The sequence below is a fragment of the Pelodiscus sinensis genome, chromosome 23 (genome assembly GCF_052426305.1).
Source record: "Pelodiscus sinensis isolate ZL-2025 chromosome 23, ASM5242630v1, whole genome shotgun sequence".
Classification (NCBI taxonomy): Eukaryota; Metazoa; Chordata; order Testudines; family Trionychidae; genus Pelodiscus; species Pelodiscus sinensis.
Genome location: NC_143074.1, coordinates 11,491,012 through 11,515,490, shown reverse-complemented (window position 1 = coordinate 11,515,490; position 24,479 = coordinate 11,491,012). Strand labels below are relative to the sequence as shown.

Below are 24,479 nucleotides of genomic sequence, written 5' to 3'. Positions count from 1 at the left end.
AGGGAGCAGTCAACAAAGGCTTCCCCTGTCAACTGATCCGTGTCTTGACTCACGCGCTGTGCCAACGATCAGCTGAGCTAGCACAGCGCGGCGGCCATGTTTATTTTAATGACGCCGGGGATATTTAAATCCCGACTTCTTTGACTATGTCAGGTAGCCTAGTTTACACGCCTCTGTTGGCAGAGGCATGTAGTCTAGACATACCCTAAGTGGTGCCTCTTACTTCATATGCACTGCTAATGGCTTTGGAAAGCAATGATGATTTGTTTGAAGCTCAAATGTAGCGTGTCAGCCACTTCTGCTGGCAGCTGCCTCCATAATAAAGAAGCAAGCATTATGCCTTGTGACAGCAGTTCAAGCTCCTCAGGCTCTTGAACCAGTTTCTGACTGACTTAGAATGGTTACAGCCTTTTTAAAGCTCACATGTGAACAGGCTTTTACGACTCCCATTTGTTCACAATCTGCCAGGCTCAAGCCACTACAATGCTGATTTATTTGCAATGTCCATAAAGATCAAACTTTGTACAGCAAGGTGGGAAATAACAGTCTGCAGGTCAGGCATAGTTCACCAGAGTTAGTCCCTAGTGGGCTGCCAGTGCTTTATTTACCTGCACAGCCACAAGTACGGCTGCTCATAGCTTCTGTTGGGTGCAGATTGCTTTTCCCAGCCAATGGGAGCAGTGGGAAGTGATGTAGCAGACTGCACTGCTTCCTGCAGCTCCCATAAGCAGTCCACGGCCAACACGAGCTGCAGGTGGACATGCAGGTAAATAACCATGGTGAACCACACCTGGCTTATGGGCCACTTATTGCCCACCCTTATTGAACATATTGTGGCACGTGAGAGGGATGCATAATGTTTGTATTAGGGATGTGAATGCGATAAGGGTGAAGGGCTTCTCCAGGCCCACCGGCCCCAAGCAGGGCTGCTACTTCCAACCTCCCCACACATGGCCAGGAGCAGCCAAGCATTTAACTGGTTAACCAATTAAACAGTAATTTACATCCTTAGTATGTATACGTGTACTTATATATACTACTGTATCTGTCTCCCTAACCTAAGGTTATTACCCAGTATGCTGTCACTGCTATCAGCATTTTAGCTTGGGCTATAATAGCAATGGTGGGAGCAGTAACATAGATGGTTAAAAATGCTGATGCTTTTTCACATCATCTAGACATGCATTGAATAAAGTTAGAATACAGTGGCAGGCAGTTGGTGTCTTTTTGTGGAAAATTTTAAGGAAGCAGAGTTAATGTATCTTAGCTCGGAGTTGAAGAAATTCCCTCCAGTAGTAAGAGGTCATTTTCCAGAGTCCATTCTACTTTGGCTTCTCTGCCATGGCTGCCAACAAACACAGCACATGGAGTTTGTGGAGTATGGATTAGGGATGTGAATGAGTAGTCGACTAGACGATTAACCGATAAGCCTATGTTTATCAGTTAATATAGTCAACTACTCACATTTCCCCTTCCCCATTCTGCCTCTGATACACAGGCAGCAAGGGTGGGGGAGCAGGAGCTGGCTTAAAAGCCGGTTCCCCCCTCCCCTCCACGCAGTGGGAGGGGAGTAGGGGTGGCTGCCAGGAAGCAGCTCCTGCCCTCACAGTGGGCCCAGGCTCACTGTGGATGTTTGCTGCTTTGCAGCAGCAGCCCCTGTCTGCAGGGATTCGAGTTCCTTGTGGACAGGGGCTACTGCCAGAGCAGCCTCTGTCCATGGCCAAACAGAAGCTACTTCACTGCAGCTTCCTTTGCCCCACACCCTCAGCAGCCTCTGTCCACGGGGAACTCGGACCCCCGTGGACAGGAACTGCTGCCACATAGTGCTGCTGCCTGCTGATACAGAGGCAGCAGCATGGGGCAGCAGACAGCGGTCCACAAGGGGAACTGTTTTTTAAACTGGCTCCCCTCGTGGACTGGTTCCCGCCTGCTGCCTCTGTATCCGCAGGAGTGGAGTTGGATTGCACTGGCTGCCAGCCCCACCCCCAGGGACTATAGAATAATGGACTAGCCACTAAAAATTCATGAGGTTAGTTGACTACTTTGTTACCCGCTATCTAACATCCCTAGTGTGGATACCTATCTCCTCACTAGAAATAGACTGAGACCCATTTTGTTTTACAGAAGCCTCCAGACAGCAGTGTCTTCTGCTTGGTCCTGACCAGGCAAGATTCAAACTGACCTATGGTAAAAAGCTCCATCCCAATACCAGTTCCCAAGCCCCTCACATGGTTCCCCCCCTTCCTCAAAGGAATATTTAATATTCCTTAACCTAGTGCCTAGTCAGTTGTGTGTGTTATTACTTCATGTGATATACTAAGAGTAGGTCACATATGCCGCCTCCTCCTTGATGAAATTTCTAATGGCTTTGATTTCCAGTGAGAATGGGTGTTGCATACAGAAATCCCCGAACAGTGCCAGTGCATACCCTGGTAAGATGGGCATCGTACAGATCAGTGAGCAGCTTGTTCCCATGGCCTACTCCAAGCACTGAAATACAAAAACAGGAGGCCATTAATCAGTCACATAACAATTATTTGGGCATAAGTATTTTAATATAGCACCATACTCTCCCCTGGCACTGTTCAGACAAACAAAAAGCAGTCTCAATGTACCCAGAATTTATAGTCTGTTTCTGCTTCTCTTTGTTGCTGAGAGTTGCCACCACACACTCAAACCTGTGACTGACACTAAAGCAAGAACTACTCAGAGCTAAGTGCTAGTGTTGTCTTGTGCTTTTCATCTTACAAAAGAAGAACAGAATCATTATCCCCATGTTACAGACAGGGAAACAGAGGCACTTGAACAGTCAGGCTCACACATGGCAGAGTCAAATAAAGAATACAAGTCTCCCAGTACAGTGCCTTCCACTGGACCATGGTGCCTCTGAGAATAACTTAATTTATTGTCTCCGAGGCTTATGATTCCTAACCTCACAGAACCATCATATCAGATTTGTGTGTTTCTCCTGTAATTTAGCATTTCTACTTCTGCCCGTCCTACAAAATCCTCAAATGCTGCTAGTCGCCAGCTCAGTGTGATGTGAGCTTATATATAAACAAAAGACAGAACTATGTAGCACTTTAAATACTAATAAGATGGTTTATTAGGTGATGAGCTTTCGTGGGCCAGACCCACTTCCTCAGATCAATATGTGGAAGAAAATTGGCACAACCACATATTGATCTGAGGAAGTGGGTCTGGCCCACAAAAGCTCATCACCTAATAAACCATCTTGTTAGTCTTTAAAGTGCTACACAGTTCTGTCTTTTGTTTCAGCTACACCAGACGAACATAGCTGCATTTCTATCACTATCATCTATAAAAACGTTCTCAATGCTGTACCTTGTAATTTAATGATGAATCTATATTTTCATGTCTTTCAAAACAAAACATACCAAGCACTCCAGATGACTTTGTATCCAGCCGGTGACCTACTCCAATTTTCAAGTGAGTGAAGTTTGGTCCTCTAACTACAAGGGAATGAAATATAATGTATGATTTGTGGAATGGGCAAAAATTAATTTCACTATAAAGAAAAAAATATACCAAGCTTTTCTGAACAATATTGTGATGGTAACAGGCAATATATATGGTCCCAATACAATCTGATCTTGGTGATTCCACAGTGTTAAAAATCTTATGATTTATCATGTGCATAATGAAACCACTTCTAGTAAATCACTGCCTAAAATAGAATCAAAGTCTTCAATCTCTCCAATGGATTCTTGCTCTTCTCTCTACTATAAATGGGTTGCATTGCATTTATCCCCTTTGAATGCAGTGATTACCAGTGACCAGATAACCATTAGCTGCAGTAATCTAAGGGAATTAATATTTCTTATTCCTTTTTTACTCTGGGATTGTTTTCTCATTGGGCAAGTCAAATCTAGAAATGATAGTAAGGCGTACACCAGCTTTTCCACAGAAATCAAGATTCTTCTCCAGCCTCTTACCTAGTGGGTGGGCAGCCAGAACAGGCAACTGGGTAACAGTAAGGGTCAGCTCTTTCCCAGCATTTCCTTCTACAGTGGTTGGCAGGAAGCGTACTTGCTGTGGCATATCTGGCTGTTTCAGAGAGTTCAGTTCTACAGAAAATGGTTAAAAAAAAACCCTTTTAATATTCTGAAAGTGTCTTATCTTGCAAGTAAGTCCAGTTAAGACCCTCGATAGTTTTCCTGAAAAACCATGGGGCACAGTCTGAAAAGAAAATACAGTGAAGGGGGATGACAAACAAACAGAATGGCTACGTCTACACTGGCATCCCTTCCGGAAAAGGGATGCTAATGTAGCACGTTGGAATAGGCAAATCCGTGGGGGATTTAAATATCCCCCGCGGCATTTGCATTAACATGGCTGCCGCTTTTTTCCGGCTTGGGGAAAAGCCGGAGAAAAGCGCCAGTCTAGACGTTATTCTCCGGAAAATAAAGCCTTTTCCGGAGGATTTCTTATTCCTACTTGAAAGTTAATTCAACAAAAAACATATAGTTGTATGTGTAGATGGGAACAGTATGATGAATACTGTAACATAAGAATGGCCATAAAGGGTCAGAGGAAGGGTCCCCTGAGTAGTCTCATAGTGGTCGGCACCACCTGCTTTTAAAAAAAAGAAAAAGAGTAGGGCAATTTTGAGTGACCCATCCTTGAAAGTAGTAATAAGAAATCCTCCGGAAAAGGCTTTATTTTCCGGAGAATAACGTCGAGACTGGTGCTTTTCTCCGGCTTTTTCCCAAGCCGGAAAAAAGCGGCAGCCATGTTAATGCAAATGCCGCGGGGATATTTAAGTCCCCCGCGGATTTGCCTATTCCAAAGTCTACATTAGCATCCCTTTTCCGGAAAGGGGTGCTAATGTAGACACAGCCTCTCTCTTTAAAGCCTGGTCTACACACACAGATTTAGTACCAGTATAATTGTTTTGGTTAGGAATGTGATTTTTTTATGGAAATAACTACCATTACTACATCTTGTGTGGATGCAGTTACACCAGTATAAAGGTGCTTTATACCAGTACAGCTTATTCCCCTCCTCATAGCAGAAGGAGTATTACCATTTATCTAAAGTGGCACCATTTGCGTGTGCAGAGAAGGCTCAAGTGTCTTTGGCTCATGATTACAGTCCTTCAGAGCTATGTACAAGTTCCATTTTCCATGTCAGGAAGCAGCATCTTCACAATCCCTGAAAGGTGGTGAGTGGGACAATATGCCATCTCTTTTGTGTTTGAAAGGAATCTAAGTCCTCCTAGGGGCTGCAATGCAAATTCCTCCTTGATGAGTAGACATGGATATAGCATATTCAGCAAAGAGAAGGGATTCCACATTTTAAAAAATATGTCTTAAGGGATTTCCAGCCTAGAGGTCGGAGATAGAGATTGGCCTCTACAATGGCTCTCTCAAGCCTGATATTTTTCTTTTCTAACAATATTCGTCTCGACCAGGATGTGTGTCATACAATGACTAATAGTCATTTTTACCAAACTGTGAGACATGCTTTTTGCTTTATTCTCTCTATGATGGGGCCTCAGTTTTCAAATGAACTCTCACAAGGCTCATTCTAGAGCTTCTGAACATGGGTCATCACAAGCAGCAAACCAACATAAGTTCCTTCAGGCTTTTAGAAAGGCCAGGACTATATGCGCTAACACAAGCTAACCATGGCCTGAACCATTAACACTAGGCCAAGTTGCCTGAAGGTGTAGAGAGAAGGACGACACTGTCAACTGAAAGATAGCCCCTATCCAAATGCTTATCCATTCTACAACTAGTTATGTTGTTAGGGATGCAGTTGCAGCATATTGGTGGGAAGACAGTTTGGAGCTGAAGGAAAGCAGAGGGGGCACTTGATCTTCTCAGAATTCCCTAAATCAGAGGCTCTCAATCTTTTCATGCTACTTAACCCTGTTCAGGAGTGTGATTTGTCTTGCACACCCCCAAATTTCAACTCACTTAAAAACTACTTGCCTATAAAATTAGACTTGAAAATACAAGTGTTACAGCATGCTATGATTGAAGAAGTGCTTATTTTCTCATTTTTACCATATAATTATAAAAATAAATGAATTGGACTACAAATATTGTACTTACATTTCATGATATGATATACTAGAAGATTTACCCAGCATTGCTCTGGTCCTTAACTCAATGAATTTTTGTTTGTTGGAAAATAAAATGAAAATGTACAAGATTCATTTAAATCATTGCTTTGAAGTAAGGCTGGGGATGAGGGGTTCAGTATGCAGGCTGCCCCTGGGAGAGAGGACAACCCAAGCCCTCTCTCACTGCAGTAACTTGGGGCCAAGTGAGAAGTGCCTGTCCATGACCACTATAGCTCCAGTAGGCATAGCCATGGGAGAAGTGCATGTTCCCCAGGTGGGGCAGGTTCATCTACCCCATGCATTCCCTAGCCACAGTGAGAAATGCGGCATACTGTGCACTCTCCCCTTGCAACCTGATGAAGGGGAACAGCCAGCAATAGTCCTATAGCAGTGATCACCAACCAATAGATCTACTGGTAGATCTTGGAGCCTGTGACACGTGAGCCTGACTGGTTTGGCCAAGAGGCTATCAAATGTCAGCACTTCAACTGCCCCTCCTCAAAAAGTTGCACACCTCCTGCCCTTTGCCTTGGAGCTACCTCCCCCCATCCTTAGCAGCCTCCTGCTTGCTGTGCAGGGCAGGGAAGGGAGAGGAGGGATGCTGATATCAAGGTGCTCCCTCCCCCACTCTGTATCCTATCTCCAGAGTGGGGGGCACAACAGGACTTGGGATGGAGTTTGCTGGCTGCTTCAGGGAGTGGTGCGGGACCAGAGCAGGGGTGAGCCTGCCTTAGCCCCACTGCACCACCACCCAGGAGCCACCTGAGGTAAGCGGTGCCCCCTCAGTCGGACCCCACATCCCAAAACCCTATCACAGTTATGAACCCCCTCCTATACCCCAAGCCTCTGCCCTAGCCCCGAGCACCCCTGCATCCAAACACCCACCCAGAGCCTGCACCTAGAATCCTCTCAGGTATTCCAACTACCTGCCCCAAACTCAGCTCAGAGCCCCTCTCACACTCCAGATCCCTTAATCCAAGACCAAAGCTTGCACCCTAACCCGCTGCCCCAGCCTGGTGAAAGTGAGGAAGGATGGGGGAGGATGGAGTGAGCAGGGGCGGGGCCTCCGAGAAGGGGCACAAAGGAGGCAGGGCCAGCGTGTTTGGGTTTGAGGTAGATCCTGGATTCCACTTAAATTCAAAAAGGGATCTCATGCTTAAAAAGGTTGGAGAACCCTGTCCTATAGGAATGGGGGGAGGGGCTAAAGCCCTCCCCAAAGGATGCTGGACAGTAGGCAACTCCGGGCTGGGGCAATCCCAGATGGAGGGGTTATGCCCCAGCCACCTCCTTTCACCTGCTTGCTGATTTTGTCTCTTTTCTGTATGATTTTGAACCACAACCCCACTCTAGGCACATCCAAGCTGCCCTTGCTTTAAAGTTAAGATAAGAGGAAGCCGCATAACAAATGCAGTGTTCCTCTGGCCCACGAAAGCTCATCATCTAATAAACCATCTTGTTAGTCTTTAAAGTGCTACATTGTCCTGCATTTTGCTTCAACTACCCCAGACTAACACGGCTACATTTCTATCACTATTCTACATGTAAGAGGAGTTATTGAACAAAGAGACAAACTCTCTCAAATATGTAATAGAGCGAGCAATGGAAGCACATTGCTGCGGTGAGCGTGGACTGACTCTGCCAGTGCTTTTCATGTAGCCCGTTGTAAAATTTACTTTTTATATATCTATATCATGCTTTAAAATTGTGTCGGCCGCCTCCAATATTTTAAATAGAGGCGAGGTAAAAATATTTTAAACAAGGCAAATACCTAGGTGACTTGATGGACCCAAAAACCTCTGGGGCCTCCTGGTTGAGACCCACCGCCCTAAATCAAAGGGGGGGGGGGGCAAATTGGAAATCTCCTCCCCCCCCCCCCCAGTGAGGAGCGACCTTCCCGAATGCCCGCCCCACCCCCGCTAGGGGGAAGTCCCGTGGGAGGCGTCGCCCTCCATCCTCGGCGCGGAGGAGGAACTACAGGCCCTGGAGTAAGGGGCCGGGGCTCGCCTCACCTTTCAGGAGCAGGGTCTCCACGCTGTCCCGCACCCTGAGCGAGGCCACCCCGGAGGGTTTGTACACGGTGAAGAGTCCGTTGAGCCCGCTCCAAGCTGCCTTCCTGACAGCCATGGCTGTGGCGGACGGAAATCACCGCCGTGCGGGTGCAGCAATCACACCGCTCCCCCGACGAGCGCCGCCATGCGCTTCCGCCGACTGTGTCACCGGAAACAGCTCCCCCTCGGGAGCACGCGCTGCGAGGCGCGCCCGTTCCGGGGAGTGTTGGGAACGGGAGGCTGCTCTGATCCCCCGCTGGTAAGAGCGGCCAAGAAGGGCACCCATCCGCAGGGGGCATGAAAGGGTCTCGGAGCCAGTGAGAACCTGGGCGCGGCAGGTCTGCTGCTTGGCGCGCCCCGCATTCCCCGTCGTGGGCTGACCCCCCCCGTAGCGCGGGATGGCAGAGTGGGACCACAGGCCAATTGCTGGCAGCAGGGTGGGGAAGGAGAAGATGCCTCATCCCCGGGTACCTCCTCCCCTACCACGTGCGGGGCTGGGCCTCGCCCCCGGCAGCAGAACGGGAGAGGGCGCCACTCGCGCCCTGGGTTCACCCGCAGCTTTGCCAGTCGCTGACCGTGCAGCGCCCGCGAGCTCAGCGTGGGCGAGGGGCGCGAACTCCGGGCTCGCAGCGCAGCTGGCTCGGTCAGCCCAGCGCGGCCCCTCCCCGAGCCCATGATCCACCGGGGCTGCGGCGGGGCCCGGCGCCCACGTGGTTTCCTGGCTGCCGGGGAGAAGGCCCCGCGCTCTGGTCCGGTGGCCGCCGCTGCCTGGATGCTGACCTGCGGACTAGGCAGGGCGCGTATGTGGGGCTGGCTGCGGCGGGCTCCGGGCTCGCTGCGGCGGGCTCCGCGGCAGCTGACCCTAGGCTCGCCGGCCTCCATAGGCAAGTGGCCGCTCCGAGGCGGGGGCCGAGTGCGGGCTCCGTTTTGGTGCCCATGGGAACGCGGCAGCTTCGCATTTCCTGCTAGACCCCTTCCCCAACGCACCTGGCCTGCAGCACCCCCCCTCCGCCTGAGCCCCGCCCGCCTGCCAGTGGATCTGAGCAGCATCCCCTGCTGTCCCAGTGCTGTTCCTCCAACAGCTCTGCCAGTAAGGCACCCAAGACCTGATCTGCAATGTTCTCTACGTCCTCTTTCTTCCAGGTTTCCCAATGCACAGCACTCCTGGCAACATGTTTTGTTATTCCCCTTCAAGCCACCTGCCTCAAACTCTCCACTGCACCTCAAGCCTAACCCACAGCGCCCCTTGTGTTCTGGTCTCTGTTGTTACAGCTCTGTCTTGTTTTCTGTTTTTACACTGAGAGTATATTCCATGTTAGCAAAACAGTAGCAGTGACTGTGCAGTAGCTTTTATTGCTCAAGATGGTGAGATCCTAGCCACAGCTCCAACCCTTTCTTCCCCCTGCCCGGGAACTCCCAAGCTTATGTGCTTATATGTATAGTAGCCCAGTGTCTGAGAGTCTGTAATGCTGAAATGCTGGCTATTGCCTCTGGATGTTGCTGTTGCTGAAATGTTGGCTGTTCCCTCTGGGCGGCACTATTGCCTGAAATGTTGGCTGTTCCCTCTGGACGGCGCTGTTGCTGAAATGCTAGCTATTCCCTCTGGGCGGCCCGTGCTGCATGGGGAGTGCAGGGCCCAAACGGCCGCTTGCTTCCCCACGGCGGCCCAGCTGAGCGGCGCAGAAGTCAGCCGAGCGCCATGGCGGGAGGCAATAGCGCCACCCAGAGGGAACAGCCAGGGCGCGGGGCCTGGATGAGCATGCGTCTCTGACATCAGGAAAGGGCGCCGGATTCAAAAGGAGGAAAGCGGAGCAGACACAGAGGACATGGAGGAGGCAGAGGAGAGTGAGAGAGACGCAGCAGGAGGAGGAGAAGAGAAACACAGAGTGAGAGGCGGAGGGGGAGAAGAGAGAGAGAGAGACCAAGAGAGAGGCAGGAGGCGGACGAGAGCTGAGAGAGAGAGAGAGAGAGCAAGGTAGTAGGAGGAGAAGAGAGAGAGAGGCTGTTTGCGCCGTTTGCTCCCACATGGCGGCCCAACTGAGCAGCGCAGAACTCAGCCGAGCGCCATGGCGGGAGGCGAAGGGGAGCGGGGCGATGACGTACACACCTAAGGGTGGGGCCTGGACGAGCGTGCATCCCCGACAGAGACAGAGGAGAGCAAAGAGAGAGTGAGAGGCAGGAGGAGGAGGAGAAGAGAAAAGGAGAGTGAGAGGGAGGAGGAGGAGGAGAAGAGAGAGAGGCAGAAGGCAGAGGAGAGCTGAAAGGGGGGGGAGGCAGTAGGAGGAGGAGAGAGAGATGGAGCGAGAGACCAGAGGCTCAGGAGAAAAGACCGACGTGGAGGAGAGACCTGAAAATCCCATCTTATGACGGGCTAATTGGCTAGTGTGTTTATAATGGAGTATAGTTGCAAATCGTGGGTTATGGTAATACTATAGATGCCAGCGATCAAAAGGGCCTTGTATACAAAAGAAGACAATTTGACATATAGGCACTGTTTTGTCTTTGAGCTATGTTGTATTCTCCTGCTAACTCACAGCACTGGTGTGGCTATGTTTTGCAGTCAGGGAATATCAACTGCCTCACACTGACCTGTCAGCGACTGCAGAACAACATGGGGATGAAGAGAGGTATCACCAGCTGTACCCAGGGCACATCCCCACCAGCCCTCTGCAGAAAGCCCTCTTGACTGCTGGCTCAGCATTTATGGCTCTCTACAATCCCTATCGGCACGGTAAGCTGAACTCTGCAGCGTTTATTCAGCTGTGATCTCCACGTTCACTGAGACTTTATTTCCTTCCCAGCCCAAGAACCATATTTGTGTTTCTGTTAGGAGTTTCCATGGGGATTTTCACTCTTTTAATTCCCCACTCTATACTTTGGGAGAGAACGTTAGTGTTTAAGAGACTGAGAGGCTGAGGCTGGCACACAGAGACATCTGTAATGCAGACAGTGAGACAGTTCCTGCACATCTCTGTTAAAACATCTCATTCCTCATCCCTTGTCACTCCAAACTTCCCAGTTCTGCTAACCTCACTTTCAATCTGAAGCACTCCCTGTTGTCCCGTCCCAGACCCCATCCATAGCTCTGGCACCGCACCTCGCTCCTGACCTCCAGAGCCCTGTCTGTGCAGCTCCTGTGACTAGCCGCATGGCAGTGTAAACCCCAAAAACTGGAGGATGGTTTAGTGCAAGGGTTGGCAATCTGTGGCTTGCTAGCCAAATACGACTCACTAGGGAGCCAGATATGGCTCTTTTAAAGCTCAAGCCAGCCCTCCCTTATTCTCTCCGCAGCAGGGAGCCTGCACTGGTGCTGCAGCTGGCCTGGGCAAAACAATCCAACCTGCAGACGCAGCAGTGAGCCCCTACTCAGATTCCCCTGCTTGCCCCGCCCCCACACGCCACTCAGAAAAGCGGCTGTGGGGCAGTTTGTGTTCCACAAACTGAGCTGGGAAGGGGAGTGGAGTGGTGCTTCATGGCTGCTCCGGCCCTTAGCACAATCCTCTTTCAAGAACAGGCAGCGCATGAAGCACCAGTCTGCCTCCAGTCTTTTCTCCCTCCCCCAGGCTCTTATTCACAGAGCACATGGCCATGCAGCTTGTGCAGGGAGGGGAGGCTCCTGAGAAACGTGTTGGGCTGCTGCTCTGGAGTCTCACTGCTAAGACTCCCAGCCAGAGCCTGCCTCTGGCACCCCGCTCCTTCCCCCACATTTTTCTGCCCCCTCCTACACCTTATCCCACTTAAGCCAAACCCTCTGCCCCCCTCCTGAGACTATACCCCCACTGAAACCCTCGCCCAATCCCCTGCCCCACATCACAATCCCCTTCTGCCCTAGGTCACAATCCAAACTCCTGCACTGTAACCCCTGCCTTAGATCACAATCAAAACCCCAGTCCCCTGCTGTAGGTCACAATCAGTGTTGCTTCTAAGCTGGGTGGCAGCACAGCTTCATGAGTGATTATTCAGCCCGGCCCAGTAGGTCAGCTCCCTGCATGGAGCCCTGAGCCTCTGACTAGGCAGTGCTGATTAATCACCTGTGAAGCTGTGCTGCCCCAAAGTTTAGCGGGAACACTGGTCACAGTCCAAACCCCTGCACTGTAATCCCCCACCCTAGGTCACAGTCCAAACCTCTGCACCCCCCTTGCACCTCAGTCCCCTGCCCTAAGTCACAGCCCCGTCCTGCCCTAGGTCACAGTCCAAACCCCTGCACCCCAATCCCGTGCCTCAGGTCACAACTGCCTCCTTCACCCAAACTCAGTGGCCCCCGACCCAAAAAAGGTTCCCCATTCCCACCATAAATAAAGACAATGTTGAAACCTTTTGTGTAGGACAGTGTTTCCCAACCAGGATTCTGCGGAACCTTGGGGTTCCACGAGAAATCGTGGAATAAATACAAATTTTGAAATACCACAAACAATTCCAAATATCCCTCGAAATATCGCGGGAATTTTTGTCCAGCAATTGGCAATACTGGAGTAATCTTCATATGCTACCAACTGCCTCTTTGTTTTGTTTTGGTCAGTTCATATCTAAGGTTATATTTAGTTGTATTGTGCCTGCCCTTCTGCTTCCCAGAAGTCTCCGTGTTTCTAGTCTTTTCTAGTGCACATTATCCTCGTTCGCTATTTTGTAGATTTGTAGTCTTTGCACAGTTTTGTAATTAACGTTTTTACTGAAACTGTGGTTGTTTTCGTGTATCTAAAGTCTCACCTATGTAACAGTATTTTCATACGGCCGTCAAAAATAAAAAAAATTTGGAAGTATATGAAAAGAAGTGAAGGAAAGGAAAGAGAAAATGAATCAAAATGATCAAAGCCAAGTACGAGTGAAACAGGAAGAGAAGTGACTGATATTAAAAAAAATTGCCTTTACAATGACAGTTACTTGGCCATGGGTTTTACATGGACTGGAGACGAAAATTGCCCTGTTCCATTGTGCATTGTTTGTGGGGAAAAAACTAACTAACACAGCTATGGCCCTGGCCACGTTAAATCGACACTTCACTACTAACCATAGCCACTTGTCAAATAAAACAGTTGATTACTTTCAATGACTTTTGGATTCACAAGGAAAATAACGTAAAGTTTTTGAGAAGAAGGTAACTATCAATGAAAAGGATCAAGAAGCAAGCTATTTAGTAGTTGAGCTAGTTGCACAAAAAATGAAGTCACACTATTGCTGAAAGCCTAATAATGCCTGCTTGTAAAATAATAGTGAGTACAATGATAGGCAAAGAGGCTGAATGTGAAATTGTCAAAGTTCCTGTTTCTAATAATACTATTAGTAGGCATGTGGATGACATGTCACACAATATTGAAGATGTCTTGTCTGAAATACCAAAAATTACTAACTTTGCTCTCCAAGTCGACGAGTCAACAGACATAACAAGTAAAGCTCAGCTGTTGGCATTTGTACGATTTGAAAATGAAGGTGAAATAATGGAAAATTTTTGTTGTTGTAAAGAGCTGCCTGAAATGACCAAAGGTCAAGACATTTTCAACATCTTGTCGTCTTATTTGGAATCCTGTGGTTTGTCATGGAGCCAGTGTATTGGAATTTGCACTGATGGTGTCCCCTCAATGATTGGCTCAATAAAAGGCTTTGTTACACTCGTCAAAGAAAAAAACCCTGATGTCATAACGACCCACTGCTTCCTGCACCGGGAAGTTCTTGTTTCAAAAACTATTGGGGAGGATTTAAAACAAGTCCTTGAAGTAGCTGTGAACATGGTCAGTTTTATAAAGCAGCGCCCTCTTAAGTCACGCATGTTTGCAAAGCTCTGTGAAAATATGCAAAAAGACCATGTGCTCTCCTTCTACGCGCCGATGTTAGATGGCTTTCAAGAGGGAAAGTTTTAACAAGGGTATTTGAGAGGAACTACTGCTTTTCTTCAAAGATAATAAAGTCAGTTTTTCTGACTTTCTTGAAGATACAAAATGGCTGCTGAAACTAGTCTACTTAGCAGATATTTATCAGCACTTAAACATCTTGAACACCACCATGCAGGACCCAAAAGAAGTGTCAGAAGTGAAAGTGGGCAGCTGTGGCACACCAGTAAGAACCGGCTGCCGGTAGGGGCCTGCACACAGCCCACATTTTGCTCGCCCCTGTGTAGGTGAGCCCTCTAGTAGGTTCTGGTAGTGCTGCTGCAGCAGTGCTTCACTGCCCCATTTGCCGGGGGCAAAGGAGCAGCCACATTAAAACACTGCTACGGAAGCATTGCCGGGTAGAGATGTAAGCGACTAGTCGACTATCTGATGAACAAAAGCTTATGGGACAGTTGACTAGTGTCTAGACTAGTCGATTCCCTGCAGCCAGGTGGGGGAGCAGGAGCCAGTGCTGGGGGGAGCCAGCTTAAAAGCCAGTTCCCCACCACCACCATCTCCGTGGCAGGCAGGGGGGTAGCAGGGACTAGGCACGAGCCGGGAGTCAGCTGCCCACTTTCACTTCTGACCCTAACCACTAAACCAGGGGTCGGCAACCTTTTCAACCAAAGAGCCAAACTACATCAAAATTCAGAACAAGTGGTCAACAAGGAGCTGTATCAGAATGCCCATTTGCATGACTGAAAATATACAACTTAATATAATTGATAATTGACATATTTAATGGGACTTCTGCTGCTGCATCTTTTCACACATTTCTTTGAAGTTTACATCATAACTGGTCATGCATGCAGGCATTCAGGCTGTCTTCTGTCAATCTTATGGCTTGGGATGTGGGGGTGCAGGCGTCTGGGTTGGGTTGCATGAGGGGCTCAGGGCAGGGATGAATGATGGACCCAGGCCACAGTGTGGGGTATGGGTGTGGTGCAGAAGTTTTATGGCAGGGAACTGGGGATGTGTTGGTATGACGGGCTCAGGGCAGGGGGTTTAGGTGTTGGATGAGCTCGGGTTTGGTGTGCGTGGGGGGTGCAGGAGTGTTTTGACGCTGTGGACAGATGGGCGTTGGGCCCCAATTGGGGGCCCAATCCCAGATGCTGTGCCTCTGCTTTTTAAATGTATTAAGAGCCTACCAACTCTTAATACATTTAATAATCAGAAGTGCAGCAGGGGGTTCCTGGTGCAATCCGGGACAGCTGATTCCGAGCTCGCGCCGGGTCCTCCCCACGGCACTCCAGCCTTTTTGTGTTTAAAAAGACAGGCTCTTAATACATTTAAAAGGCAGAGCCACAGCAGGGCTATCCATTAATTAGTCAATTAGTTGATTAAGCAAAATTTAACATCCCTATTGCCTGGCTCTATCGGCAGGGCTGCTGATGGGGGGAGCAAAAGGAGCAGCTGTGCTGGAGCTCAATGATTTAAAAGGGCCTGAGGCTCCTGGCCACTGTGGCAAATTGCCACCGGAGCTCTGGGGCTCCCAGCTTCCACCAGTGCAGCCCTGGGATTCCAGGCTGCCGGCCATAAAGGACTGGCTGTTGGGGAGGGGATCTGCTCCCAGCCTTGCACCTTCCGCCTGAGATCCTGCCCCTTCTGGGGGCCCAGAGCCTCACACACACACACCCTGCTAAGGATCCAAGGGCAGGGTGTATCAGTAAATCCTGGAGTCCACATTCACTCCTGGTTAGGGTGCTTCACCACAGATGTTCTGATTAACCTCCAGCAAGTCACGTTGTCTCTCTCTGCCTCAGTTCCCCATGTGGGATAATAGAACTTCTCTACCCCGCAGGAGTGCTGTGAGGGTAAATGCATTCATGATTCTGAGGTGCTTGGACATTGCAGTGATGATGGCCACATAAGTATCTAAAAGTTGTTAGCCCTGTTGCTTTGTGTCCTTAGGATTTTCATTCTCAGCCAGACAGTCTGTTTGTTTGCTGGTCTTTTATTATCAGTTTCCCAGCCTTACTCTCTCTTTCCCTCTTTTTTCAGATATGGTGGCAGTCCTGGGTGAGACAACCGGTTCTGTAGCCCTGCAGAACCTGAGGGACAGAATGAGACACGACCCGGAAGGTTATCAGATCCTAGAGTGCGTCGTTGTCCATCTTACCTAGCTGCCTCTTAAACTTGTCTCCTTCCCTGCCACAGGCTGTCAGGAGCAATTGTACCTAGTCAGCACACTCTGGGCAGGCAGTACAGGCTCATGTTTCCAAGGGGGGGACTCTTGGAATCATTCTTAGAGGGACAGGGTTTTCTGCTCCCCTTCTGATGTTCAGAATGGTCTTTTCTGACAAGTCCAGGAACAGCAATAAACACCTTTAGGCACATTCTTACTTCAGGTGTGCAGGCCTGCCCACTTCCTTGTCAGTTTCAGCTCTGCTGCTGCTGTATTGGTGAACACGCTCTTCAAGGTGTGGGGAAGTGCACGTATGTGAGCTTCCCTCCCCAGCAGTTCATGAGGGTGATGGCATCTCCTGCCCCCTGTTCCTGCTGCTAGATCTTATTCCATCAGTCTGCCAACAATGCAGCCTCCATCACTGGTTTTTCTCTTTCTCCCACAAACATCTGTTTGCTTTCTTCTGTACCACCCCCTACACTAGAGATCTCCTCCCCACACTAGTTTGGAAGTAGACTAAGCCTCTCCGTCAGATCCCTCCTTAAGACCCACTTGTGCTGTGATGCTTATAGGAAACTGCCAGCCTCTCCTCTCATTCCTGTTACTGTTTCCTTTGTCCTCCCTTTCCTGTTCTTTCTGATTATGGTTACACCTACTTCTTAAGTATAGTGTAAACTGCTGGGATCAGAGGCTGCCTTTTGCTCCGTGTTTGCAGCGCTTCTGGTACAGTGTAGTCCTAATTCTGGTTGGGGCTTCTGGGTGCTCCTGCAATGCAAATACTAAATACTTAACAGTAGGGCATCAGGCAGGAAGTGCAGCTACATGTCAGCCAAGCAGTGAAACTGAAAACTGTCAGATGCACAGACAGAGAAGAAGGGGAAATGTATGTATTTCAATTCTCGGAATTTCCATTAATTAGGCCTAGACACAACTTAAATGCCCCTTAATCCTTGTCTGGTGAATATGAGGGTGCTTAGTTCAAGCCTGTACACATGAGAAGTTTCACCCAGAAACCAAAGCTAGTATTTTATTGGCCTTTTAGTGCTTTGAATCATCCCTCCTATTAAATATCTTCACTGAAAATCAGAGAGATCCTGGGAAGTGTGCCTTTTGCTGTATGAGTCTTGTTTCTAGCTGTGTTCTGTGATAGGCCCTGAACCTATTAAAGCACCAACAGCTCAGCAGGAGCAGGTATTAAGCCCACATTTGGGACAGATTTTTCTCTCCACTGAAGAGCTGCCTGATTCATGGGGCAGTGTACAAACAACGGCACTTTGTCTGTGAAGCCCTTGGCCAAAGCTACCCCTCCCCCTCTCCCACCACAACTGTTGTGCATGGTGCTACATACCCCTCTCTGGTGCCTTAATGGTGGCTGCTCAGGGATGAGTGGCACTATAGAAATGCGCGATAACAGCTTTATTGATGCTATGGTTCCTATAAGCTCTTTGTGCTCACTGCCCTGCTTCCCACAGGTATGTAATAATAGGCAAGGAGGATAAATTGGTGCTTGAGCAGGACTTTGAAAGCCAGTGGAGAAGGGCATTAGCAAAACCCTCTTGCCAAGGATGTGAATTCCAGCAATACAGCTGTCTGGGCAGCTGGCCATGGTTTCCTCGGCTTCTGTAGGGAGTTGCTGAGGATGGAATGACTCAGACAGTCTTTTTTTCATTTGCAGAGAGCGGCCTCGGATCCGGCTTTCCACTCTGGATGTAACTGGGCTCCGGGGGCTGGCAGATGGAATGTTTGGCCGAGAATATGTCCGGTTTTTGGACAGCAATGTGAGTATGGAGCCTAGCAGCCCTTGAGAGGCAGTAGGACATTTGGGGCAATGGATGGCTTTACCTCATCGATCTGGTGAGAAAAGCACAAATGGACTGGTGGGGAGAGGTGCTGAGCCATCTGGGAGTACAGCAAGGGCGAAAGTGGATAGGGGAGCCTATAAAGCCTCCGGTGAAAATAAACAAGCCTAGTGAATAGAACACTAGACTCAGACTCAGGACACCTGGCTCTGTCAGTGGCCTGCTGGGTGATCTGGGGCAAGTCATTTTGCTTCTGTTTCCCTTTCTGTAAAATGGGGCTAAATTCTGATCTCCTTTGTAAAATGCCTTAAGATCACCTGAGGAACAGGGCGATGTAAGAGACAGGGATTATTATTAAAGAATCATCATGGAAACCTGAACTGGCAGGTAGCAGGAGGTGAACCAGGGATGTTCTGATTTTGCAGAGGGTCTCTCCAGACACCAGGATGCCGGTCAAGTTTGTTGACGATGAGGAGCTGGCTTATGTGATCCAGCGGTACCGTGAGGTCCATGACCTGATGCACACACTCCTCGGCATGCCCACCAACATGCTTGGTGAGTTCAGACTGGGTGCGACCGAAAGTTGGTATTCTCTAGCACGCAGCTGTGTGAAATGAACTGGGGAGGCCTCCGTCAGGCTGCCTGTGGGGAGAGGCCCACATCACAAAACCCATCTGCGCAGCTTGGGCACCTTGTTGGCTGCCCTATCAGAGAGGCCAAAGCCTGAACTCCTGATTGGAGCTGGAGGTGTGGGGATGCTTTGCTACTGTCTGCACTCCACTCCTCTGTGGATAAAAAGAGAACCTCCGTCTCCGGGAGCCCTCACCCTTCACCTACTTTCTGACTAGGAAGAGATTGAGTGGGCATAGCCTCCAAGGGCTGATGGCGAAATAGGCAGTGCAAGGGGAACAGCTGCAGGAGTGGATTGTTTCGTAAGCCGCTTGGAGCAACTGTGGCTTGGATTCATGAGAAGAGGATGGGAGGAGAAAGCTCTTCTAGTTGAGCTCTTATCTGCAAATAAGCTCTTGTCTGTTCCTCTGCATAGTCTTAATAGCAAGTGAAATTGCTGACCTGCAGTTAGCGAAACAAGGCTTTAGGACCTTGCAGGAGCTTCATCTTCCCAGAGGGTAGATGTTTATTTCAGAAAGGCATGTGCAGGGGAGTGGCCTGACATTTGACCTACTTCACCCAGCCAGCCCCATCTTTTTGTGTCCCACTGAGGAGTTTACAGAGTTGTGAATCTTGCTGTTAAATAGAGCCCTTTGGAATGGGATTTGGAAGACCTGGAATCTGTTCCTGGTTCTGCTACCAGCCTCCTAAGTGTCCTGGGGCAAGTGACTTCACTCTGCCTCTCCATCTCCCTGTCTGTCTAATGGGGATAGTGATCACAACTGCTCTTCGTAAAGTGCTTTGTGATCTGCTGGTGAGAAGTAAAAGAGCTAGAGAAGGAGTGTGCATTAATATTGAATGCCTGCAGCTCAGGGCTCAGCAATCAACCCAACCATAACAAACCTGTGCAAGCTGCTCTGTGCTCCTAAACTGCTTGACAACAATACAATAATAATTATAATAATGTGATTTTGGTAGCTAACTCCCTCAGACTCCTTTGAAAATCACAGCCTTCATTTTTAGCTTACACTTTTTTATTGTTGTACAGACCTCAATGTTAGGACTGCAGCATGAATGCTTGTTTGATTGATTACTGTCAAAGGGTGTCTGTGTTTCACACCTGGAGTGCGATACACCTTCTGTAGTACCTCGGAAAGGGGCCTTCAGAGTGAGCAAAGTCGGCTAGAGAATGTAAGGGCCCGATTCTGCTCCCATTCAAGCCAATAGCAAACCTTGTCTGAAGAGAGCAAGGGTACTTGCATCAGCAGGGTCGTGCCCCATTCTGTGGAGAGGACCAGATCATGTACTTTAATTGTGGGCATGGGCATTACAGAAGACCAGTGGTTGCACGTCGGTCATGCTTTAAAGGCTTTCTTCACATAGAAACATACCTCAAAAAAGAAATCTTAGAGATTCTATAGAATCTAAATAAGACAAGTGGGCAGCAAAAACCCATCAAGGCCAGATACTCTCCAGCCTGGGCTACCAGTGTAAATTAGAGAGCCATGTGAAATAGTGATTTCAAGCCCCTGAGTTCCCTGGCCAGATTTTGTTCTTTCATAGTCAAGTTTTCTCTTCCTTTTTCCAGTGTCTGGGTGGGTGTGTGTGTGTGCAAGATCCTCACAAACAAATCAATCTGACCTAAGGACTGGATCCGGTATTGATGGAAGTTGGTGACAGCTTTACTGTTGATTCTAATGGGCTTTGGATCAGTTTCTACTGGATCATCCAGGCAAAATGGAGAAACTGATGGGTCACAAACTGTCAGTTAAAACAGAAATAGAGACAGATTCTCAGCTGATATAAATCAGGCTAGCTTCAGTGAAACCAATGAGGTTACACACCCATTGACTGCACTTGAGAATCTGTTCCATTGTGTGTGTGACGGTTACAGGGCCAGCTAGACCTCTGCCCCCTTTCTGGTGTCTCTAAGGGCACCCCTCCCAGAGTCAGCTGCATGCCTTCACCTGTCCCAGGGTGGAAATCTGTAGATCTGCCCCTCTTTAATCAGGCTCTGGGCTACAGCACCTTGTAGATCAACCATTCTTGTTAAGCTGGTCTGACCAAGATTAGACGCCTGTGGGATTTTCCTTTGGGAGTCTGTGTCCACAAGTGAATAGTGATCAGACAGCCTTTTAAATCAGAGGAGTGTTTATTTAACAAAGCGTTTAAAGAAAAAAGGTTGTAAAACAACACACCTGTCTTACCATCTCCTGACAGTCTCCTAGACCGCCTTAGCCACTGTTCCTTAACAATCCTCCAGTGCTGGAAAGTTGCTTACTTTGGATCCATTCTCTCTCCTTCCTGTTTGTTTTACCAGCACTCCACCCCATTGAACTAAACCAATCAACTGTGGGGTTAACAATCCCATAACCAGGTCAACACACAATATTCATAAATTGTTACAGAACATTTCCACAGCTCTCGCAGAGCCAAACCCAGTTATTCCTGAATTGTATCCAGCACAGCTGTCTGACCTGTTGATTATGGAGCTAGGAATAGGGTGACCAGATAACAAGTGTGGGAAATCACGAGACTTTGGAGGATGGGAGAGGGTGATTATGCTTGCCTGTATTGGATCCGATAATATCAGGACATCTGGTCACCCTACTTGGGAAGTTTTAGGGTCTGATTATTTCCAGAGTCCAGAGGAAATGTGTACAATCTTAGTAAAAGCTGAATGATGGTCCAGATAGGCAGCTGAGGAAATAATTCACCAGGAAAGAGAGGATGAAAAATACAGCAACTCAATGACTCTGGCTTGGCAGGTATCTGCATAGGGAATTCTCCTTTTCCTGGGTCTTCTCTGGCTTTCTTCCAGGGGAGGTTGCAGTGAAGTGGTTCGAAGCTGTTCAGACTGGCCTGCCCATGTGCATCCTGGGAGCAGTGTTCGGCCCACTTCGTCTCAATGCCCGGTAGGTTGATCAGCTTCTGTGGTAGAGGTGTTAGATATCGTGTAATTGAATAGTCGTGTAACCGCATGAAATCTTAGCAGTTACACGATTATTTGATAGGCCCCAGGAGTGGGACTGGCAGTCAGTGCACTCTTGGCCCCACTCCAGGGGAGCCCCCTGCCACTCCTCACTGCTGTTCTCCATGCAGACTGGCTGCCTGCCGCACCATGCTGCTGCCTCTGATACAGAAGCAGTAACACGGGGAGGCAGCATCCCTTGTCCACCGGGGGTCCGCGTGCCTCATGGACAGAGGCTGCTCCATGGGATGCGGAGCAACCTCTGTCCATGGGGAACTCATACCCCCCACAGACAGAGGCTGTTTCACAACAGCCTCCCCTGATCTCCCCCCCCCCCCCACGCGGCTGTCTCTGATAGAGGCAGCAGTGTGGGGGGGCGAGGCAGAGCTTTTACGTCAGCTTCCCCCAGCACAAGCTCCTGCCTGCCCCCCACCTCCACCCCATTGCCTCTATAGGAGGCAGCAAGGCGTGGAGCATGCGATGTAGGTCCACAGAGCCAGCACATGAGGGAAGCCTGCTTGAAAGCCGGCTTCCCACACATATTGGCTCCAGCATACCCCTCTCACCCTCCACGCTGCTGCCCCTCTGAGGCAGCAGCGCAGGGGGAAGGAGGTTGGCAGATCCAGTGCTCTTGGGGAGCCAGCTTTTAAAGTCAGCTCCTCAGGGCACTGGCTCCTCCCCATCCCGCGCCTTGTATCAGAGGCAGCAAAGGGAGGGGAAATGTGTGTAGTCTACAAGATTAACCTACAAGCCTAAGCTAATCAGTTAATTGTGTAGTCGTCTACACAATGACCTCCTTAACCTGTGGGGCCTGTGCCTGGCTTGAAAGTCTTATTAACGAGATTCCCCCATATGTGTCTCCAAGATTGCCAAATAAAATGGCAATGGCTTGTGACAACAAAGGGGACCTGTCGGCAAGTGATGGGGTCTTCCAGTGGAAAGGGGGACTCGTGTTCCATAGATGTTTATAGGCAGAGGTGGCCTAGTGTGGAAGGAGATTAGAATATCACAGCTCTCGTAAGACCTGTCCAACATCCCTAAAGGAATGAAGCTGCTTGTCTAGGTCTGATTTATGCCATGAATCCTAATTGGACCTTCCCTTCTCTGTACCATAACCACTTCATAAATGAAACGGGGAGAATGAGATTGACCTGCTCATGGGGGGCGGGTCATGAGATTAAATCAATTAATTCTGCTCAAGCACTTTGAGGCCCTCAGATGAAAGGTGCTATAGAGTGTATAGTAGTTTTGTGTGCTGCTGTGTATAGTAGTCTTGTGTTTGACTATTGGATTATTGTGTTGCCAGGGAAGAAAGTAAAGCCTTTTCCACACCTTTATTGCAGGAAGTTGCAGATCTTGACCACAGAGCTTATTCCCTGGGCTGTTCAGAGTGGCCGCAATGCCAGCTGTGTCCTGAATTTCTACTATGAGAACCGCTGGGAGCAGACAGTGGAGTCTCTGAGGGAGGAGATCGGAATCTTACATCCCCCTGCTATTCAAGTGTGAAAGTCTAGGGGACGGAGGGCATACTGGGCTTCACTGGGCACCATGCATGAGGAGCAATGAATAAACTCTTTGCAGGTTTGACCTTCGTCCTGGGAATTCTAGAGCAATTGAAGGCATCAGCCTGCTCAAATGAGATGCTGGTTTGCCAGCTTGCCAAGAGTGTAAGGGCTGCACCTAGTGACAGATACATTGCTGTTGTAAGTGGCTGCAGCTCTGCTGACGACAGTGGAGTTGCACTTTCTCATGCCAAAGCTTAATTTGAACCCTGTGGCTGCCTTAGTCCTTGGTGTAGAGATGTGGCCCATGGAGATAAGTCCCACCATGCAGTGTGCCAACAAGCTCCCTCCAGACGATGGGACATGGAGTTTCTTCACAAAACCCTGTGGTTTACAGTCAGCTATCCCTGCAGTGTTTGAATGGGGAGGATGGGAAGTGGCGCTGAATTAAAGTAGCACTGAAACTATCTGGTGGTCTTTGGGTTGCCCTAACATTCCCTAGGTTTGCTGCACTGTGACCCCTTTCTGAAAACAAAAATTACTACACGGCCCTGGGAGGGAGGCCCAAAGCCCAAGGGATTTGGCTCCAGGTTTTGGAGCTCAGGCTTTCGCCTGGAACTCCAGCAAGTCTAATGCTAGTCCTGGAGACCCCATTCAAATGGGGTTCTGCCCCACAGTTTGCAGCCTGCTGCCCTGAGTGCATATCTACCCCACTAGGGAGCTGTCATTCTTGGGCCTGGTCTACACTGGTAGGTTAGGTCGAACTTAGCCACATTAGGTTAAATTTCTAAACAATGAATCCATACCACCAAGCCTGCTGGCTTTAAGGGATGTTAAAATTGACTTTTGGTACTCCAGCTTTTCATGAGGTGCAATGGTGAATTCAACCTTGCATGGTCCATTTTACAGTAGTGCTGATGCAGTGCTGTGAAAGTTGAAGTTCTTGGCCTCTGGGAGGTGTCCCACAGTGCTCCGCTGTGACTGTTCTGGCCAGGACTTTCAACTCTGCTGCTCTCCAGATGAACAGGAAAAGCCACGGGAAATAATTTCCTTGTGTGGCCAGCATGGCAATCTGACTTCTGAACAGGCAGCATACGGACCCTAGGAACACATGGTCAGCAGACGAGCACCAGCATGCAGTGCGCAGGAGATCCTGGACCTCATTGCTGTCTGGGGAGAGGAATCTGTTCTCACAGAACTATAAACCAAAAGAAACACAGATCTCTGCCAAGATCACAAAGGGCACAGGGGGGAAAGGATACACCAGGGATGCCCAGCAGTGCTGTGTGAAAATAAAGGAGCTGAGGCAGCCGTATGAGAAGGTAAAGGAGGCAAACGGATGTTTTAGATCATCGCCGCAAATGTTCTGTGTCTATGAGCAACTGTTTGCGATCCTGGGGGCAGGAGAGGGAGCAATCAGCTTCCCCAGCCAGGCTATGGAGTCCTCCCAAGACACTCCTCGGGCAGCAG

The 24,479-nt window shown here is 49.1% G+C and overlaps 2 protein-coding genes across 4 annotated transcripts in view; one reads left to right on the top strand and one right to left on the bottom strand.

Annotated features, from left to right (window-relative positions):
* TRUB2 (TruB pseudouridine synthase family member 2) overlaps window positions 1-24,479 on the bottom strand; it is a 41,275-nt gene that overhangs the window by 7,000 nt on the left and 9,796 nt on the right. The window contains exons 1-4 of one of the 2 annotated variants that reach the window (XM_014571498.3): window positions 8,101-8,391; window positions 3,957-4,088; window positions 3,399-3,473; window positions 2,429-2,490 (exon numbers count right to left, since the gene is read on the bottom strand). In XM_014571498.3, coding sequence (XP_014426984.1) covers window positions 2,429-2,490; window positions 3,399-3,473; window positions 3,957-4,088; window positions 8,101-8,215 — 384 coding nt within the window. In that variant the 5' untranslated portion in view covers window positions 8,216-8,391. Of the gene's footprint in view, window positions 1-2,428; window positions 2,491-3,398; window positions 3,474-3,956; window positions 4,089-8,100; window positions 8,392-24,479 lie in introns of those variants that run through there. The other variant, XM_075905884.2, reaches the window with a different exon arrangement.
* COQ4 (coenzyme Q4) lies at window positions 8,555-24,336 on the top strand. Of its 2 annotated transcripts, none has more exons than XM_089772985.1 (7): window positions 8,555-9,027; window positions 10,704-10,870; window positions 16,005-16,101; window positions 17,804-17,906; window positions 18,353-18,482; window positions 21,358-21,451; window positions 22,851-24,336. In XM_089772985.1, exons 1-7 carry the CDS (start codon window positions 8,813-8,815, stop codon window positions 23,011-23,013), a joined length of 969 nt encoding a protein of 322 aa, XP_089629111.1. In that variant the 5' UTR covers window positions 8,555-8,812; the 3' UTR covers window positions 23,014-24,336. The 2 variants fall into 2 exon arrangements, with proteins under 2 accessions (XP_089629111.1, XP_075762000.2); XM_075905885.2 differs by having other exon boundaries at window positions 8,566-9,023; window positions 10,700-10,870.